Source organism: Siniperca chuatsi, linkage group LG16, assembly GCF_020085105.1.
Source record: "Siniperca chuatsi isolate FFG_IHB_CAS linkage group LG16, ASM2008510v1, whole genome shotgun sequence".
NCBI classification, from domain to species: Eukaryota; Metazoa; Chordata; class Actinopteri; order Centrarchiformes; family Sinipercidae; genus Siniperca; species Siniperca chuatsi.
This window is the reverse complement of record NC_058057.1, coordinates 4770540-4792500: the sequence shown is the minus strand read 5'-3', so window position 1 is coordinate 4792500 and position 21961 is coordinate 4770540. Positions and strand designations below refer to the sequence as shown.

Below are 21961 nucleotides of genomic sequence, written 5' to 3'. Positions count from 1 at the left end.
TATGAATATCCAAATATTGTTCATTTCCAAATTTAACTGCTGGACACAAGATGTCTCCAACTTCACTTAAAACTTCATTCTCAGTGTCTGTGACCTGGTGGCTTCAAGTTTTCATATCACACTTGTGTAAGTGGCATACTGGACCACAAACTCAGTGCATACATCATTCTGCACAATGAAGGTCAAACATCCAGCTGAAGTAATAATAATAAGCAAAACACATTTTTGAGTGGAGGGGGACTTATATTGTTGCTGAAACCTTATTCTACTGACCCTGTCACTGCTTAGCAGGAACCACAGTGGCTGGAGCTGACTGACGTTCATCGGTGTGGACTGGAGACAGTAGCGCAGATGTCTGGAGAGTTCTCGACGTAAGCTGTCCTCAGCCTCCTGGTCACTGAAAATCACTAGAGTTCACTAAACAGTCCAACTGTCAGTCCCCATTAATAATTTTGTATGGTTGAGGAGGAAATAAAGTTTTACCCAGGAGAAAGAGCCAGGTGCAGCAGGTCAGTGCTAAGTCGCAGCTGGTTGAGTACAGCCAGTTCCTCCATCAGAGGCCAGAGCTGAGCCCTACGGCTGAGCTGTTGCAGCTCCGCTCTGGCCAGTTGGACGCCGTCTCCTGGCTCCTCACCTTCAGACAAGGAGCAGACCTCCAAGAGTCCTCTGGAGGTCATCTGATGCTGCTGCTGCTCCACACTTGACACCAACCTTGCCAACACTCCTGATGGGAGAATATAGTATGACATTCACATATTGACCTTTTAATAGCACACTGGATTTTTTTCAAAGGTGAACCAAGACAAAACGTTCAATGGCCCATAAGTGTCCCATACAGATTGCAATGTTCATTACACGCCACAGTGCCAATGTGCTGGACAGGACCAGGACAAACAATATAATGATGATGTAAATATTCTTAGAGCCTGAACAGCTGTGGGGCTAAAGATGTAAAGTTTGTCTGAGGGTGGCGTGGGCATATGAAGTCATTACAACCAAGAGGGTTTATCCTGATGGGAGCATCATAGGAATATTTCTTGGCTATGGGCTGATAGATATTGTCTGTTTTTACCAACTGTCACAGAAAAAAAGCGGGAATGGGCCTCATTACCACTTGTAAAAACAGATTTGTTCTTACATGGCATTTAAGAACTCATAGTATTCACCAGTTTTTTCGTACTCAAAATTTAATCATAGGTATGAACAAAACTCACAAGTGAACCCAACCTGTCGTATAAGTCATGTACAGATAGTCTGCCTTTCTGCCGAGGAGAAGATGCTTGTTTGACTTAACTATAAGTACAAAAACGTAAATTAACTTAGTCTGAATTAATTTGGAGTTCAAATATTCAAGTTCAAATAAAAATTAATAGAACATTTTTATACTGTTTACTGTACCAGTGATGTACATCATTGCTTTAGAGAGATTCAACAACTTTTTTTATTGCCATGAGTATTTTGGCATGACAGCTTATTATACAGTAATTATTAGAAAAATGCTCACACTCTACAGCTGCCCCAGTGTCTTTACTCAGGTCCATGTGAACATCATCCGGCAGCTGACAGCTGTAATAATATTTTCTCATTTTTCCCCCAGGTCCCCTAAAAGAAATATAGATACTGCAAAATTTACTAAGGACTTAAAGCTCTGCAGTGTGAAGGTCTTTTTTTACTCTTGTCATTTTTATGAATGAAACTTGCAGACAAATGGAGAGGAACACCTACTCATGAGCAGGTGGCATTCATCAAGCTAAAAAATGTCAAGTTTGTGCAATTAAAGAGTAACTTAGCCAGCATCACTGATGGGTGTCGTCAGAAGTGTGCTCTATTGTACCTGTAACCACACCAAACAGTGAGGTCACGGTATACTGACATACCCTGGAGTACACCTGTACACTGCAGCTGCGTGAAAGGTTAAACCACTGGAAGTCAGCAGATAAAAGATTTTCAGCTGCTGTTAAATTGCTGAATCTTAGAGCAAACCTAAGAGAGTTTAGGACAAGAATATCAAAACGTTCTTGCATGAGGCCCCCATGTTTTTGTTTAAACTGATCTAGTGAAGAGCACAGCTAAGAAAGAGAAGAAAATTTTTCCAATCATGGAAAGTGAAGTCTCAGACTAAATTCACACTATTGTTGACTTATTCCGTCTTCCGTACGTTTTTCCGTTGACTAGTACTTCTGCATACTTTCAGCTACAGAAACCATTCAAAATATTCAGCTCTTTAAAAGACATGTGTGCTTGTATTCAGCTTTTTTCTACCTTTTATACTTAAAAAGGTCACAAGACTTTGAACTATTAAACTTGTATTCAGCTTTTTGAAATTTTTTTACAGTTTTTGAATTATCAGTTTTATGCTATCTTTCAGTCCTTTTCTGAGTTTATAATGGGGTGTATGACACTCATTGACTGCACTCATTGACTATGTACCACCCACTGTACGAAAGTGAAGCCAAAATATCCCGGATACAGCTGGGCCATCTTGCGCTGGTGACGTCTTTTGGAGCCAGAGGCTGTGCAGTAGTGATCGGGGTTGGAGCTGCGGTATCGAAGTCTCGCCCATACACCCGACCGACTCAACAGCGACCAGGGCTCAGCTGTCAATTATGACGCGAAAGTGAAACCCCCCTTTTATAGCATTTAACTAAATGATATATCCTTGCTTCGGAGCAGATATTTAAAGTGACGTCAATTAAATATGACGTGTGGCACAGCTGCATCATCTGTCCATTGTTTTGTTATATCCCTATAGTTATAGCCTACCGCTATATTCTATGATCTCTGTTAGATGATCATCACAACTGTGTTCTTGACAACTTATATATTTACTTTTAACTCACTTCACAACATGGCATAATTTGACGAGAATGTACAGATGTCATACTTTGACAAGTACTATATAAATAAAGTGACATATAGTATATTTTTATATTTTATATATATATATATTTTTATATTATATATATATTTTTATATTATATATATATATATATATGTATATCGATTGAGAGATCGATTTCCGGGTCTTAGGCAGGAGGAAGGAGGAGACGAGGAGACGAGGAAGCACAAAATAGAGAAATGAGAAGAGCCTTATGATTGCGCTCCTTAGAGTGTGTCATTTGACCTGTGACGTCACCCAGTGATCCTCTTCTGCTGTTCCTAATGTTCTGACTTCAACCCTTGTAACTTCCACAACTTTCACTTCTCATACATAATGTATACATTAAAACGTAAACAGATTTGTCCTCTTTCACACCATGTAACTATTTAAGCAGTAGGACGTACAGTTTTTGAAATGTCTGCCTCAAAGCACCTTGAGAGCTCTTCAACTGTCTCATTAATTATAATAATAATATTATAATAATATTTTCTCTCTGTCACTCTTGAGCAAAAACACAAATGTGGGGACGTTTCTGAGATGTGACTGATTTCTCAGTCATTTTTAACTTTATCCACATGTCTACATCTTCAGCAAAGTCTTCTAATGCTCATAGTGAAAACTGTTCAGCAAAACATCCTATAGTTTTTGATCTTTGATGTCTTCTTTGAGTGGTACCTCGGCAGGGTTCTCTGTGTGTTATCACCAGTTCTGTTCAATGAACATTTTCAGGCCCAGGATACATTATTTTGATATGATTTCATTAGCTGCTTAAACCCCCACCCGTTTGTGCCTCTCTTTCTGATTGGTAGATTGCTTTTAAGCTATTTTTGGAAGTTGGAACCTCTCTCTCCCTCCTTTTTTAACTGTTAATAGATTCAAACCTCAGTGTTTCCCACAGAATGACTAACTGTGGCGGGGGCGGGAGAGATGCTTTGCTGTGGCAACAGCGGAAAACACAACTTTAGAGATCTTATATTTTATTATGAAAGGTGTAAAATATTTTCGGTTCATTATGAAACTGTGGTGGGCTGCCACAGTATAGGTAATTAATGGCAAACACTGAACCCTCTACTGTTTCAGGTTTAATTCACAATTCACACACATGCACAGACACACACAAACTGGTTTTTCTATCTTTGTGGGCATTTGTACTGACAACCACACATACACGGAGCCCCAACCAGGTAACAGGAGTTCACAATGGGCACTCTGGTGGAGGCTGGATTTTCAAAATACTAGTGCAGTTCAAAACGTGCCTGTATGGAACAGGCCGACTGCTTGGCCACCAGTATTGCCGCTTCAACGTATGAAAAAATAACTTAACACAGATGTTAAGTAGGCCTACTGTAATAGTGAATCTTTTGTCATTTCAACTGTAATGAGGACTGCATTTAAAAATTCTGGGCGGCTGTGGCTTAATGGTAGAGCGGGTCGTCCACGGTGTGTGAATGATTAATTAGTTTCTTTGTACTGATGAGCAGTTCTGCCATCAGTGTGTGAATGGGGTGAATGTGATATGTAGTGTGTGAAGTGCTTTGAGTGGTCAGAAGACTAGAAAGGCGCTATACAAGTACAGTCCATTTACCATTTACCAAAATAAAATACATAACAGAGAGCTTTTGAAAAATGATGCATCTGAAAATAAAGTGGATCGATTGTATTGAGCTCTCAGTTTATTTTCAGTGCCTTCAGTTTGGATCATTTGAGTGAGTATATTTGCTCAAAAGATTTGTGCTTATATGAGACATACTGGTTTTGAACTGCCCATGGGAAGTAGCCTAAAAGCTGTGTTTTCGCTGTTTACTACACACCAGAAAAAAAACGTTTTCTCTGACCCCCATACAGCTCGGATTGTAGGCTGTGCTCATGCTTATGGTTTTATTATTATCCAGTACAAACAATGTTTTTGGTGCAAACAACTCATGCAAGGACTTCGTTATTTGACTATATTGCATATGTAACCATTTTCAGTTAGACCCTATGCAATTTCCAAGTCATCATATTTTATCTTGAGTAAGAATATCCACTCTCCAAATTCATTTCCAGATTGTGAGAAATGCTCCACTCCAACAGCGGAGGACAGTCACCGCTTCAACACCCTGCTCTTTCCTTAAGAAGAGGTTATTCAGCCCAAATCACGCGTTGCAGTGGTGGGGATGTGGGCCTGTTTATTTGCTTTAGAACGTAACCGCTGTGAAACAATCAAGAAGAAAATAACGTTTTATTTCTCTTATTCCTATTCACCAGCTTTCTCCCTAGCAGCGCTCCCTCTCCACATTCATTCTCTAGGTCGCTCAACCACCTCGGTGTCTCTCTCTCAAACAAATGAACACAAACCAAAGAAAGCTTCTTGATATCGCTATTTTTCAGCATAGACTGCAAGCCAGACGCAGACATCGAAGCTGGGTACACAAAATAAACCAAGCGATGACACAATTGGAAGAGTATCATAGTTTGGTCTCTGCCTGGATAGTGCCCGGTTTCAGTGATATTACAGGCTGACTGTGGGGTAGTCTGAACGGTCTGATCAACGGATTGGCCACTGCAGTGTGACATCTGGTTACTCCTGGACAGCATACTCCGCATTCAGAAACAGAGCCGACTATTTTCTTTTCTCTGACTTGCTGTAGGCTATAGCTCTGATCTCCAGCTGCATGTAGCAGAGACCTGAAGCCCCGCTGCTGCACAGAGAGCATCTCTGATCACTTGTTTATTAAAATTAAACATGTCCTGTGTTTACATTGCACCAAATTCAACAATGCACTCCCTCAGGCCCTCAGCAATACACCTGCCAAGTGTGAAGTCGATCGGATCTCGAGATATGGACAGGAAAGACAGAGATTACTACTTCATACATATGGTTCCTTCCTATCGTAGAAAAGGTTTCAGTCGTAGTCATCTGGACAATGTTTTCAAAATCAAGACGTTTCGGCTCCCATCCGGAAGTCATTCGCATTTGAGAATGAGCCGAAACGTCTTGAACATTTTCTACGATGGAACACTCCTGGATGAATGAGGGACTACACCGTCTTCCTTCCTATATATATATATATAGTTAAAACCATTGTCAATATTACAGTTTAGCTTCCAGATTTTTTAGCAATGTATTTCAGCTCTTAGCTTTTTGAGGTAATGCAATTAAGCTTCCAATTCTGGCAATTCATTTCACATTTCTGCATTTTCAGAAATGTTTGGAAATGTATTCTTCTATACGTTTTTTGGTCGACTACCACTTCTGCATACTTTCAGCTACAGAAATACAAATGTTAAAATGTTATGCTCTTTAAGGACTTTTATGCTTCGATTCAACTTTCAATTCTACCAGTTTACATTTCAGCTTCCAGGTTTTTGAGCAGTGCAATACATTTGAGCTTTCAGATTTTTCAGGCAAATTCATTTCAGATTTCTGCATTTTCAGCAATGCTTTGCGATTAATTTCAGCTATCAGCATCCACATGCATTTTTAGTAGAAACAGCATTTTCTAGTGATAAATGGTAAGTTTCTGCACCACATATGGCATTTTTAAAAATCCAATTTTCTTCTCCAATTTTCTGACAAATTCCTGGATTTTGGGGGAAGCATAAAAACTGAATATATTGAGCCCTTATGAGATTAAGTGTCTAAATTGACATTTTGGCCTTAGAGTGGCAATAATCTGCCCACTGGATTTTGAGATTTCTTACAAAGTGACGAGCAGTGGTGGAGTTAGACGTCAATTTCCATTACGTCTACCCTGGGCTTGCACAATACATAAAGTGCAAGGCTTAACTTTAGACAAAGCAGTGGTGTCATTTTAAAAAAATTACCAAATGCTTACCTTATTTAAGATTGTTTGACACTAAAAAGGGTGCTCACTAAAGATTTGTCCTATCTGTGATGCAATAAAAATATTTGTTTAACAAAATGTAAGGTAATGATAAGTGTAAGGTAATGTAAGGTGATTCCAGTATGTTTTAGTGCCATTTTAAGAGTTTTAAGCATATTTTAATTATTATCGGGATAATAGTGTGAATTGCAATTATTTTCGCCAGAATAATCGTGACATGAAAGTTTCATATCGTCCCATGCCTAGACTGCCATCATACAAAATTAGCCTATTGAAAGAAAACCTGACTATTGTAGTTAGCCATTTATTCAACTTTCAAAATTCACAGAAAGCCTCATGCAACAGCAAGGTTACAGTGAAACTGTAACCACACCAACAACAGAAATTGGGACAGTAATTGATCACATTGATGCTAAAATTGTAAATGTGCAAATAATTTCCACATACTACAGCTACCATGAATGTATTTCTATGGGTTTCTTACTTGCTAACTAGGGCCTGCAACAATCATCACTGAAGGTGGAAAATCTGTACTACTTTAAATGAGCTTTTTCATGTGTATGACTTAACAAGTTACAAACTTGAGGAACCATTTCTGTCATAGGGAGTTACAGCACCGCAAGAGACAAGCCTTCAGTCTTAGGAGTGTAGCAGACCAAAAAAATAGAAATGTCCATCCAGCTCTAGTGTCATTTACTTTATAGATCCATCATGCAAAATCCCCTGCATTCACCTCATCATTCACCTGATCCTGCTGCTTGTTCCATGCCTTAGATTACTCATTCTATTTTTTTTTTTGCAACAATTTATGCAGATTGGACATGCAATCTAAGATTAGTTCAAAAAAGTAGATTTCGCATATGTCGTGATTTTGCAACAAAAGTGCCACCTAGTGGCCGATTGGTGCCAAATTTTGCACTAAGCCTGGTTAGGCATGGGAAAGTACTGGCCCAAGTTCCGTGTTATTTGGAATATCCTATGGGATTCTATGTGCAAAGTTTTGTGCAGATCGCACAGACCTTTGTGGAGATATAGATATACATTTTTTCATATTTTGAAAAAAATAGAGTGACAGACTTCTTAATTGACCATACATAGGTTGCAGTGAGGCAAACTTTTGTCAGTGGATGTGCTGAAAATATATCAGCTGTGTAGGACATACGGATGAATTTTTGAAGTTTGGCATGTGAAACGTGTAGAAATTTACATTTGTTGTAATAAGCCACACCCATTTTTTAATCAATCATTACCAAATTTTAGGCATCAACTGAGTCATGACCCTAGATCGTGCATACTGAATTTCGTACAAATCCATGCAGCCAATTACGAGATATAAACTTTTCACATTTGTAGCGCCACCTAGTGGCCAACTGGCACCAGATTTTGCACTGAGCCTCAATGGGGCACGGGAAAGTATTGGCCCAAGTTTCGTGTTAATCAGATAAATCTGTGGAGAAATTACTTAATTTCCTGTTTTACTTCAACTTACAGGAAGTTGTTCCTTTATAAATACCCTAACACATTTTTTGGAGTATCAAAATTCTTTTAAAAACGTTTGAACATGAGGGACCATAGATTCCACGTGCAAAAGTTCATGCAGATTGGACTCACAGCCTAGGAGGAGTTTGAAAAAGTAGGTTTTGCATATTTCATTTTGCAGAAAACAATTATAGGCGGAAATAGGCGTGGCCTAGATCACAAAATGCAGCTCAATTCAGGGAACGCATGCATGTAAAGTTTTCGAATGTGCAACGTACTATGTGGGAGCTACTGGCCAAAACGCGTTTACCTCGATTATAGCACCACCTGCTGGTTGACATGTGTCATTTTTGGTGTCTGAGGTGGTACTGCAGCCTACGCCGTAAGAGTTATGCAAGTGAAATTCACAGGGGAGGTATAGACTGTCGATTGTCCAATTAACACGAAACTTGGGCCAGCACTTTCACATGCCCCATTGTGGCTTGGTGCGAAATGTTGCGCCGAGTGGCCACAAGGTGGCACTACAAATGCAAAAAGTCTCGTAAATGGTTGCATGTATTCCTACGAAATTCGGTTTGCGCATGACTCAGTTGATGCCTAAAATTTTGTAATGATTGATTAAAGTGGGCGTAGCTTATTAAAACAAATGTAAATTTTTAGACATTTCACATTACAAATTTCAAATAAGTCACCAAAAAACAAAAAACAAAAAAACAGTCCTACAGAGCTGAAATTTTTTCAGCACTTCCACTGATGTGTGACACAAGTTTGCCTCACTGCAACCTATGGTCAATTCACAAGTCTGTCAATATATTTTTCAAAAAATGAAAAACATCAATTAATATCTATATCTCTGAGTCCAATCTAATGCAACCACAAGGGGGCACAAGTCAGTGTCTTCTTGTGCCAGTCCCAAGTCTGGATAAATGCAGAGGGTTGTGTCAGGAAGGGCATCCGACATAAAACACATGCCAAATTAAAAATGCGAATCGTGAAAATGACTTCCATACCAGATCGGTCGGGGCCCGGGTTAACAACGACCGCCACCGGTGCTGTTGACCTACAGGGTACCGGTGGAAATTGGACTACTGTTGGTCAAAGACGAAGAAGGAGAGGAGGAAGGTGTGTTCGTAGGCAGAGAGAGAAGAGGAAAGCTAAGAATGTAGGACTGACAGTAGGGACTTTGAATGTTGGGACTATGACAGGGAAGGCTAGAGAGTTGATTGACATGATGCAGAGAAGGAAGGTGGACATACTGTGTGTCCAGGAGACCAGGTGGAAAGGTAGCAAGGCTAGAAGCTTAGGAGCAGGGTTCAAGTTGTTCTACCATGGGCCAGATAGGAAGAGAAACAGAGTAGGAGTTATCCTGAAAGAGGAGTTTGTGAGGAATGTTCTAGAGGTGAAAGAGTATCAGACAGGTTGATGAGTCTGAAGCTGGAAATTGAAGGGGTGATGTTCAATGTTGTGAGTGGTTATGCCCCACAGATAAGATGTGAGTTAGAAGAGAAGGAGAAATTCTGGAGTGAGTTAGATGAAGTGATGCAGAGCATCCCCAGAGGTGAGAGAGTGGTGATTGGTGCAGATTTCAGTGGGCATGTAGGTGAAGGGAACAGAGGTGATGAGAATGTGATGGGCAGGTTTGGTCTTCAGGACAGGAACGCAGAAGGACAGATGGTGGTAGACTTTGCAAAGAGGATGGAAATGGCTGTAGTGAACACTTTCTTCCAGAAGAGGCAGGAACATAGGGTGACATATAAGAGTGGAAGAAGCACTCAGGTGGACTACATCTTGTGTAGACATTGTAATCTGAAAGAGACCAGTGACTGTAAAGTAGTAGTAGGGGAGAGTGTAGCCAGACAACATAGGATGGTAGTGTGTAAAATGACTCTGGTGGTGAGGAAGATGAAGAGGACAAAGGCAGAGCAGAGGACGAAGTGGTGGAAGTTGAAAAAGGAAGAATGTCGTGTAGTTTTCAGGGAGGAGACTGACTCTGGGTGGTCAGGAAGTGCTCCCAGATGACTGGACCACTACAGCTAATGTGATCAGGGAGACAGGTAGGAGGGTACTCGGTGTGTCATCTGGAAAGAGGAAAGTGGACAAGGAGACTTGGTGGTGGAACGAGGAAGTGCAGGAGTGTATACAGAGAAAGAGGTTAGCTAAGAAGAAGTGAGACACTGAGAGGACTGAAGAGAGTAGACAGGAGTACAGGGAGATGCAGCGTAAGGTGAAGGTAGAGGTGGCAAAGGCCAAACAAAGAGCATATGAGGACTTGTATGCTAGGTTGGACACTAAAGAGGGAGAGGTGGATTTGTACAGGTTGGCCAGACAAAGAGATAGAGATGGGAAGGATGTGCAGCAGGTTAGGGTGATTAAAGATAAGGATGGAAATGTATTGACCAGTGCCAGGAGTGTGATGGGAAGATGGACGGAGTACTTTGAAGAGTTGATGAATGAGGAAAATGAAAGGGAACGAAGAGTAGAAGAGGTGACTGGTGTGGAGCAGGACGTATCAAAGATTAGCAAGAGTGAAGTGAGGAGGACGTTGAAGAGGATGAAGAGTGGAAAGGCAGTTGGTCCTGATGACATACCTGTGGAGGTATGGAAGTGTCTAGGAGAGGTGACAGTAGAGTTTCTGACTAGTTTGTTTAACAAGATCTTGGAGAGTGAGAGGATGCCCGAGGAATGGAGGAGAAGTGTACTGGTGCCAATTTTTAAGAACAAGGGAGATGTGCAGAGCTGTGGCAACTACAGAGGAATAAAGCTGATGAGCCATACAATGAAGTTGTGGGAAAGGGTAGTGGAAGCTAGGCTAAGGGCAGAGGTGAGCATTTGTGAGCAGCAATATGGTTTCATGCCTAGAAAGAGTACAACAGATGCAGTATTTGCTTTGAGGATGCTGATTGAGAAGTACAGAGAAGGTCATAGGGAGTTGCATTGTGTCTTCGTAGATTTAGAGAAAGCGTATGACAGGGTGCCGAGAGCTCTGAGCCCCTTTTTGTGTGCTCTGGTGATGGACAGGCTGACAGATGAGGTTAGACAGGAATCTCCATGGACTATGATGTTTGCGGATGACATTGTGATTTGTAGTGAGAGCAGGGCGCAGGTGGACGAAAATTTAGAAAGATGGAGGTCTGCTCTGGAAAACAAAGGAATGAAGCTTAGCTGCAATAAGACAGAATACATGTGTGTCAATGAGAGGGACCCAGGTGGAACGGTGAGGTTACAGGGAGCAGAGGTGAAGAAGGTGCAGGACTTTAAGTACTTAGGGTCAACAGTTCAGAGCAATGGAGACTGTGGAAAAGAGGTGAAGAGGCGAGTGCAAGCAGGTTGGAACGGTTGGAGAAAAGTGTCAGGTGTGTTGTGTGATAAAAGAGTATCAGCAAGAATGAAAGGAAAGGTGTTCAAGACGGTAGTGAGACCAGCGATGTTGTACAGCTTAGAGACAGTGGCACTGAAGAAAAGACAAGAGGCAGAGCTGGAGGCAGCAGAGCTTAAGATGTTGAGGTTCTCTTTGGGAGTGACGAGGATGGACAGGATCAGGAATGAGTACATCAGAGGGACAGCTCATGTTAGATGTTTCGGAGATAAAGTCAGAGAGGCCAGACTGAGGTGGTTCGGACATGTTCAGAGGAGAGACTGTGAATATATTGGTAGAAGGATGCTGAGGTTGGAGCTGCCAGGCAGGAGGTCTAGAGGAAGACCAAAGAGGAGATTTATGGATGTAGTGTGAGAGGACATGAAGTTAATTGGTGTGAGTGAAGAGGATGCAGAGGACAGGGTTAGATGGAGGCACATGACTCGCTGTGGCGACCCCTGAAAGGGAACAGCCGAAAGGAAAAGAAGAAGATCTCCGAGTCCAATCTGCACAAAACTGTGCATATGAAATCTATGGATTCTCATGATTAAAAGTGCACAAGTTATAAAGCAAAAACTTCCTGTGGGTTGCAGTCAAAACATGAAGTGATGTCATATCTCAATGTAGCTCTGTCCAATTAACGCGAAACTTGGGCCAATAGTTTCCCATCCCCCATCAGGGGACCAATCGGCCACTAGGTGGCACTTTTGTTGCAAAATCATAAAAATATGCTAAAATGATTTTTTCCACGCTACCACCCCACTGTCGCAAAGTGTTTGCTCATGGTGGGAATTGTTGGGTCAATAATATTATAAGTAGTACGCTCTAGACCTGCTCTATAGGAGTGCAATGAGCCCCATATGGCCCCATAGCCACCACAGCAGGTACACACAGGTATAAGGTCTTTCTGTGACACAAGCTCACCAGACTTCTGTGGATCCAGCTGGTTGTTTGCCAGCAGAACGAGGCCCCAGGCTTCTAGCAGACTCTCTTTGATGTCCAGCCCGAGCCCAGCACCCTGTAGTCGGACCAGCTCCTGCCTCCAAAGACCTGTGGTGCCATCCAGCCTTAGATCGCTCACATCCAGGGCTTTACTCAGGAGCCTGAGCTGAGACGCGCACTCAGCCACTGAGTCCAACTGGAGACGAAGATGGATGTGACTTCATGTGATTCAGATAATCTCAGAAATGACACTACACTACTGGCTTTTAAATACTTTCTTATAGTTGGTTGGACAACCATATTAGACAAGATAGAAAAGACCATAGAAAAGACAGCAAACATAAAAAGAACAAGTGATGATCAATATCTGCAAAGACTAGGCCTGACAGTAAAGTAGAGCTGATGAAGTGTCTCCAGACCTTGAATGGCAGAGGTTTCCCTAGGGTTTTCTGGATGCCTTTCAGAGCTGTGGCTACAGACACCTGGGTGGACAGAACAGTCTGGATGGCTGCAGAGACTGCTTGCAGCTCCTGGTGACCTCTGTCACAGGCATAAGTGTTAGTAAGTGGAAATACAGTGGTGTGCAAAAGTGGTTGCCCCCTTCCGGATTTCTTATTTTTTTGCATGTTTGTCACATTTAAATGTTTCAGATCATCAAACAAATTTAAATAATAGTCAAAGATAACACAAGTAAACACAAAATGCAGTTTTTAAATGAAGGTCGTTATTATTAAGGGAAAACAAAATCCAAACCTACATGGCCCTGTGTGAAAAAGTGATTGCCCCCTAAACCTAATAACTGGTTGGGCCACCCTTAGCAGCAACCACTGCAATCAAGCGTTTGCGATAACTTGCAATGAGTCTTTTACAGTGCTGTGGAGGAATTTTGGCCCATTCATCTTTGCAGAATTGTTGTAATTCAGCCACATTGGAGGGTTTTCGAGCATGAACTGCCTTTTTAAGGTCATGCCACAGCATCTCATTAGGATTCAGGTCAGGACTTTGACTTGGCCACTCCATAGTCTGTCAGCCTACCTAGAATGCTGTATCAAATTCACATCTGAATCCACATAAGGTTCAGCTATTATGCAACAGATGTTGAATAAACATTTGCAAACAGCTTGCTCAACTTATCTCCACTAGGCCACTCCAAAGTCTGGGAAAAAATGGCCTGCATGGCAGAGTTCCAAGACGAAAACCACTGCTGAGCAAAATGACCATTAAGGCTCGTCTCATTTTTGCCAGATCACATCTTGATGATCCCCAAGACTTTTGGGAAAATATTCTGTGGACTGACGAGACAAAAGTTGAACTTTTTGGAAGGTGTGTGTCCCATTACATCTGGCGTAAAAGTCACACCGCATTTCAGAAAAAGAACATAAAAACCACAGTAAAAAATGGTGGTGGTAGTGTGATGGTCTGGGGCTGTTTTGCTGCTTCAGGACCTGGAAGACTTGCTGTGATAAATGGAACCATGAATTCTGCTGTCTACCAAAAACTCCTGAAAGAGAATATCCGGCCATCTGTTTGTGAACTCAAGCTGAAGCGAACTTGGGTTCTGCAGCAGGACAGTGATCCAAAACACACCAGTAAGTCCACCTCTGAATGGCTGAAGAAGAACAAAATGAAGACTTTGGAGTGGTCTAGTCAAAGTCCTGACCTGAATCCTATTGAGATGCTGTGGCATGACCTTAAAAAGGCAGTTCATGCTTGAAAACCCTCCAATGTGGCTGAATTACAACAATTCTGCAAAGATGAGTGGGCCAAAATTCCGCACACACAACCATCACACACACACACACACACACACAACCATCATTTAAAAACTTCATTTTGTGTTTACTTGTGTTATCTTTGACTAATATTTAAATTTGTTTGATGATCTGAAACATCTAAGTGTGATAAATATGCAAAAAAAAATAAGAAATCAGGAAGGGAGCAAACACCATTGTATATTAACAGTAGACATTGAAAAATAAAATTCCACAATTATTTGCAATATTAGAGCAAATGCAAATAAAATTATTACAAATTGACTAACTTCAATGAAAATGTTATGTAATGTATTGTGGAGAAAAAAAAGTGTTTACTCAAATGTGGTGTCGGTGTCTCCCAGCAGCAGCTGGGGCAGTCGGAGGATGAGGTGTTTCTGCACCCACTGCCAGTGCAGAGACAGCACAGAGATGCCCTGAGAGTCAGCCGGCAGTGTGTTGCAGACATCCCAAAAACGGTCAAGCCATTGCAGCAGCTGCAGGATCTACACACACACACACACACACACACACGACAGGTAAAGTGCCATGAGTGAGGAGACCATAGCAAGGCAAAGTTTGAATTTTATACAAACCCTGTTGAACCTCTGAGGACTTGTATTTCCTTCGTAATTTTACCCAGGTCGTGGGGTTTTGCGTTATCTTATTTCATTCTGCTCTACCTGTTATGACTGACCTGTTCTATTACCTAGCTAAAAGATACAAGCAGTTGAAATGGTTTTAATACTGTAGGAGTAGAAGTAGAGGAGGTGGTATAGTATAGGTAGTATTTGAAGAAGCAGTAGTAGAGGTATAGGTATTACTGGTATTGCTAGTAGTGGTAGAAGTACCCATAGCAGCAGCAGTGGTAGTAGCAGTAGTACTGGTAGTAGTAAAGTAGTACTGGCAGCAAAAGTAACAGTAGGAATAGTAGCAGCTAGACGGCAGCGGCGGATGGCCGCCCACCATTGAGTCTGGTTCTGTCCAAGGTTTCTGCCTCTTAAAGGAAGTTTTTCCTTGCCACTGTCGCCAAATGCTTGCTCACGGTACGGTCTAGACCTGCTCTATAGGAAAAGTGCAATGAGATAACTTCTGTTATGAATTGGGGCTATATAATTAAAATTTAATTGAATTTAATAGAGCCTGACCGATTTATCACCTTTTACCGATATATCGGTATCGCCGTATATGATGTCCAATATGCGCCGACGTTTTTTTTTTTACAGAACATAAAGCAGAAAAAGACTTGACGCTTTGAGTTATCTAGAAATGGTGTCATCACAGTTTGTCCAGCAGAGGGCGCTCTGACTCCATTGTTTACAATACTTTCAGCACTGTCTGCAGCACATGTGGCAGAGTATGCATCAAAACTGAGCAGACATGATGCGGAGTCAAGCGACTAACTAGTTTGTGAAATACATTGCTGGAAAGTTAATAAACAATGACCCCATCATTTTCCCTTTTCAACTAATATACCCCTGTCCCTGACCGTCATGTCACTCATGCTCATCACATCTGTTTGCTATGTTAGTGAGGTAGCTAGCCAGCTACAGTTTGTCATTACAGTCAATAACATTCATTTGCAGCTCAGCAGACAACGGTGCAGTGGTGGTTTGAGTCTGTTGAGTGTTGACTTCATGCTACGTAGTTACCTAGTTGGTGAGATACAATGCTGGAAAGTAAATAATCAACGTCCCCATATTTTACTCTCCTGTGACAACCGTCATGTCACTCATGCTTATCATACTCGTTTGCTACATCAGCTAGCTAGCTAGCTAATCACATAGCTACTTTCATACCATGTCAGTTTAATGGAAGCTAATGTGTGAGCATCTTTGCCTATTCTGCCTATACATTATAACATTAATAGGAGAGTAATGGTAATGTTACATGTATTCACAACCAACTGTTTTGTTCAGGAGTCGCAGTTTGGTACGCCCTCCAAACCGAACAATTTCAGTCGTTGCATTTACAAAATTTTAAAGTCTAGTTTTCCACCAGATAAGTTCAAAGTTTCTAGCAGAAGCACTTATCTTTTGAATTGGCAGCAGTGAGCCATTAGTTAATGTTTGTGAAATATTGCTCAAGATGACATATTTTAATAAGCAAGAAAAAAGCATTTCTGATTCAGTTCAATTCATTGAAATAATGGTTCAGAACGAAGCTATAGAATGAACTTAATAGCTAGCTTGCTAGAGTAGAGAATATGTGGTTTAGTAGAGAGGACATCAGAGGTTTTGCCAGTGACTTCAATCATTATGGGTTTTTTTGAATTACCTAGTAGCATAGCAGTAATAATAGTAGTAGCAGCACTAGTAGCAGTGATAGTACAGTAGTAATAGCACTAATAGTAGCAGTTGTAGTAGCAGTAGCAGCAGTTGTAGCATTAATAGCTCCAGTGGTAATAGCAGCAATAGAAAGAGTAGCATTTGTAGTTTAGACAACCCAGGAAAAGAAAATGGTGGACGTATAGTGATAAAGTGATTGACTTCTGACCTCAAACATGATGTGGTCTGAGATGTAGGGCTGTCCGCTCTGCACAGCCTGCAGGATGAATGAGTCCCAAAGGTCAAAAAAGGTCCGCAGGTGCATCAGCACTGGGTGGGGCAGGTGACCAATATCCACAGTCCCTGTGAGAGGAGGAAAATACATGCTACACTAACTCTGAGTTACACACCATGCTTCATGCTGTGTAGCTCAGTGGGTAGACGTTTTGATTTTTTTTTAACTGTAAGTGTAACTCAGTTATACAGATGGGTGTCCAGTATCGAGAAGTGTGGTATTGCTTCTATCAGTTCATAATTACCCAAAGTGTGCAGTGCATACCTTTGCTGAAGGCTGTGGCTATTTTCAGGGCACAGTTCTGTGCAGACATGTTGATAGCACAGGTGCAGATGACAGACCTCTCCTCTCTGTCCATCATCAGAACAATCCTAACACACACACAAACAAATCACTCACACTCACCTTTTACATTCTTTATCTTTTACTTATGGTTTGCTCGACAACTGCTATTACAGTTGTTGTTATTGGCTGTGTTACTGATGCTGACATTGATGCTGACATTATTCTTCCTATAGCTGTCATTCCTATTATTACTAATTTACTAATATTAACACTACAATTACTATTCTATATATATATATATATATATATATATATATATATATATATATATATATATATATATATATATATATATCTATATCTATCTATCTATCTAGATATAGATATATATATATATCTATATATCTATATCTATATCTCTATATATCTATATCTATATATCTATATATCTATATCTATCTATATATCTATATCTATCTATATATCTATATCTATATATATATCTATATCTATATCTATATATATATCTATCTATATATATATATCTATATCTCTATATCTCTATATCTATATATATATCTATATCTATATATCTATATCTCTATATCTCTATATCTATATATATATTATATCTATATATCTATATCTATATATATATATCTATAGATATATATATATATTCTACGTGGTCTTTGCATTGTGCAAAGACCCCCAAAACCTCTCTCTCTCTCAAAACCTAACACAGCAGCAGTGGATGGCCACCATTGAGTCTGGTTCTGTCCAAGGTTTCTGCCCTCTTAAAGGAAGTTTTTCCTTGCCACTGTCGCCAAATGCTTGCTCATGGCGGGATTTGTTGGGTCTCTGTAATTAATATTTAAGGAGTACGGTCTAGACCTGCTCTATAGGAAAAGCACAATGAGATAACTTCTGTTATGAATTGGCGCTATATAAATAAAATTTAATTGAATTGAATTCATACATTTAATATAAGATTACTTTGCATGGAAAAGAACAAATAGTTTTTTTTATTTCCAATCATTCAAGAACTCAAAGTCAAGATGATTTATTTTTAGATACTTTAGAATGACACTATGTATCACATTTCTAATTCTTAATATTGCATTGTGTTTTGCACTTGATTTGTCAGCCTTCCACTTGCAAATGTACATGCGTTCATTTGTTATACTGCAGTCTTTTTCCTTGAGCAGAGTATGGGCAACATACCAAAGACATAATTGCACATGGCAAGCAGGATAAAGTTGACTGGCACTGGTCCTACTGTACCTGTTTGCAACTGCGTTCAATGCCTCCAGAAACTCCATGTATCGTTCCTCATCCTCAAAGTTGCATTTGTTAGCTAAAATATCCAGGTATTGCTTATTCCATCGCATGTCCACCAGAATCCTGTATTCATCTGGCAATATAACAGACAGTGGTTAATATTCCTTGAAAATGGCAGTAACAGGTTGCAATACAAGTCAAATGTAGAAAGATAGAAAGATAGAAAGGCAGAGAATGTGCTGCTCCCAAATCTTAATCAGCTTTAAAATGAAATGTGATAAAAATCATGGTTTTGATCATGATTATCTTTGGTTGATTGTGGTGTGATGAAAATGCCCTACATGATGGCTAACACAATCAACATGATCATCTACACCACCATTTAACTTCTTTTTGTTCTATCATGATTAAGTCATGAACTCTGTATTGTGTCTTGAATCACAACAAGAAAAAAGCGTATTGTTCAATCCCATATTATAATATTTTGATATTTTGTGGAAACACAACAAAACTAATTCACTAAATACCTTGACTTGCATTGAGTATACTTTAAACTACCATTGTTATGAACAATGCTTTACCTTCATGACTATTAACTTTTGAATTCTAATTTTAATCTTAAATTATAGACTTTTATGTTATACATATTTATTTATATTTTTAGGTAGTGCTTTTAATATTCTGGTTAGGGATCACAGGTGTAGTCTCTTTTAACATAAGAACAAGACAACCAAAGAGTTTACCTATGCTGTGAGGCTGGAGCAACTCTGCTAGTGACTTGCCCTTCGAAGCAAGTTTGCTACCAAACACAGCCTTCAGAGCCCTGTTTCCTGCCTCCACCTGGACCAGAGCTGGATCTGGAAGAGTCAACAATCACACTGTTTTAGGATCCAAAGTACTGGGTAGTGCTGGACAATCCTGACAAAAGAAAACTCATTTTTTTAATTTCTGCAAGGTAGTGTGATTATGATATTTTAACTGTAAAACACGTGGACAGCTCACTCTGAACTGAAGAATCACGAGCCTGTGATGCCTATGTCTCAAATATCTGCAGTTTGACAAAAACATGTTCTTGCCAACTGTCACTGCACATATTTACCTTGTTTTGGAAGAGTATGAAACCACTGTACTTCAGTCTAGAATGTTCGGATGCTCTGAGTGTTTGTGCGTGCAGAGTAACAAACCAGGGGCATATTTGTAGCTCTTTCCAAGGTGCGAGAGCCAGCTGCTGCGGAGGATCCAGTCTCCATGGGAGGCTCTCTCTGTGAGCTGTCTCACTGCTGTGGGGATCAGCCTCAGAGCATCTCCTTCTGCCAAATCCACCACTCCTCCAGAGAACACTAGGCCTTCATGAACACCACTGCCCTGCAACGCCCTTTGCAGGTCACTCAAACTTAGTGGACGATTCCTGCGCACAACACAAGTGTAATTATTTCCTAAATTATTAACCTTAATTACTTTTTTAATTGGTATTTCAAATGTTTTCAGTTCTTTCCACTTTAACATACAGTTAAACTGCTTTTAGCGCTTCCACGTCAACTGACACTACGACTACTTATCTTTTAATCTCTTTAGAGTACATTTGCTTTTAGTAATTACACTCAAACTGACACCTCAACTCCATTCAATGCTTACAGTTAGACTGACAATACAAAGCCTTTCAGGTCTTATGTGTCTTCATGTCCTTACACTTCAGCTGACATTACAAGTGACATCTTTCAGTTTTAACTCCTTTTAGTGCTTGAACTTTGAATGAATCTTCAGCTTGCAGCTTTTTCCATGTGAAAAGATACTTCCAATTTCACTCAACATTTACATTTAAAACCGACACTTTAATTTCATTCTGTGTTTACACTTAGGCTGAACTGAATGTCAATCCCTTTTAGGAGTTCCATTTTAACTATAATTTCAACTTTTTGAGTAATTCTGTTTCAACTGCCACTTATAGCTGCTTTCAGTATTTCAACTTCAGGTACAACTTTATTTCCTTTATTATCTTTTTCTATATTGGATGGGTCCTTCCATGAAATTAACATAGGTAGTGATGTGTTTTTCTTTTCCACTGCATACTTGTGATTGTGTTGTTACCATTCTTACCGTTTGCCCTGCAGGCTGAGGGTGTTCAGGCAAAATAAGAGGACCTGTCCATCTCGGAGGACAGCGGAGAAGCATGAATCTTCCATGGAAAGGAGGGCAGAGGGGAAGCCGTCAGGCCAAACTCCAGCACACAGCAACCCACTGCCCCAGTCCTCTGTGTCCAGGATGGCCAAGTGCTGCTCAATCACTAGCTGGGCTTGCTGGAGGAATAACAATGCACTAATATTTATTAATCCTCTGGAGAGCATGAATGTGCTCGCTTTATTTTTTTGACCTTTCCTCTAGCATGAAAGCACTAGGATTTATGCCGTGGAGACCATGGCTGTGTCTGAAACCATCACTCATTTACTACTCCCTATCGAGGGAGCTCTGTGTAGAAGACTATATAGTGAGCTCATCGGCAAAATGAAAAAAACATTTTCGGACACTACTCGGGTCATTTTCTCTACGGAGTTAATTACATCATTGCTGTCGCACAATTAAAACATGCCAGATAAACATGTCATTGTGTAATTTTTCTTTCAGCGCAACGCATGATGGTATATACCGCTTGGTTAGTGACCATCGGTTGTACACTACTTTTCATGTTGCATTCTGGGATACTTTGAGTCCACTATATAGGTTATAATAATTCTCACAATACATTCGGACACCAGTACAACATGGCGAACTCACTAGTGGAAAATATAGTGAGTGATATCGGACAGAGCCCATGAATATCCACAGCAAATCTGGCTAGTTTAGTTTTCTAACCCTTTTCTAACCAAAGTTGTTGCTTGAATGGAAATGTATTACCTTAAATGTAATATTTTGGGGACTTGTATAATGAATATTAATAAAATAAACATAGCAATATTTTCAAATTAATTTAACTAAAAATGTAATATAGCGCATATTGTGTGGCGCATAGGGGCTAAACATGTCTAAAATACAACTGTGAGCCTGGCCATGAAATGCTTAAAAAGTTATCAGCACAATCTTAATAATAATAATAATCAATTCTAAACCGCAGAAGGCGCCAGTGATGGGAGGAAAGGATAGGCGTAATGTTTTGTCTTTTCCTAGCCTTTGTTAAGAGCGTTTTGTATAAGCTGGATACAAGCAACTCATTTATGGCTGAGACCTGAAAAAAAGGAAATCGCAACAGTCAAATATCACCCCCAAGTTGCATACACTGCCCTTTATTTTGAATAATAGATGACACGGTTGTGACTGGACAGGAATGGTGAAAGACCTTAGACAAAATGATTTTGACTGGTTAAGTGGTGCAAAGTTTTGTGCCATCCAAATATTCAATTCTAACATGGCAAGATTTTGGCTATATTAGGGCAGTCACCTGGTCTTAGAGAGACACACAGCTGTATATATATATATATATATATATATATATATATATATATATATATATATATATATATATATATATAAAATTTTATATATAAAATAAACAAATGTGGTCACAAATTAGATCCTTGGGGGACACCACAAGTAATGAAGGCAG

At 40.1% G+C, this 21961-nt stretch overlaps 1 protein-coding gene across 1 annotated transcript in view; it reads right to left on the bottom strand.

The window, feature by feature from the left end:
• mdn1 (midasin AAA ATPase 1) overlaps nucleotides 1-21961 on the bottom strand; it is a 170985-nt gene that overhangs the window by 71654 nt on the left and 77370 nt on the right. Inside the window, exons 48-58 of the mRNA XM_044169618.1 lie at nucleotides 20461-20660; nucleotides 19548-19771; nucleotides 19107-19220; nucleotides 18367-18496; nucleotides 17062-17168; nucleotides 16732-16865; nucleotides 14575-14741; nucleotides 12904-13024; nucleotides 12467-12680; nucleotides 484-724; nucleotides 274-397 (exon numbers count right to left, since the gene is read on the bottom strand). Coding sequence (XP_044025553.1) covers nucleotides 274-397; nucleotides 484-724; nucleotides 12467-12680; nucleotides 12904-13024; nucleotides 14575-14741; nucleotides 16732-16865; nucleotides 17062-17168; nucleotides 18367-18496; nucleotides 19107-19220; nucleotides 19548-19771; nucleotides 20461-20660 — 1776 coding nt within the window. The remainder of the gene's footprint in view (nucleotides 1-273; nucleotides 398-483; nucleotides 725-12466; nucleotides 12681-12903; nucleotides 13025-14574; nucleotides 14742-16731; nucleotides 16866-17061; nucleotides 17169-18366; nucleotides 18497-19106; nucleotides 19221-19547; nucleotides 19772-20460; nucleotides 20661-21961) is intronic.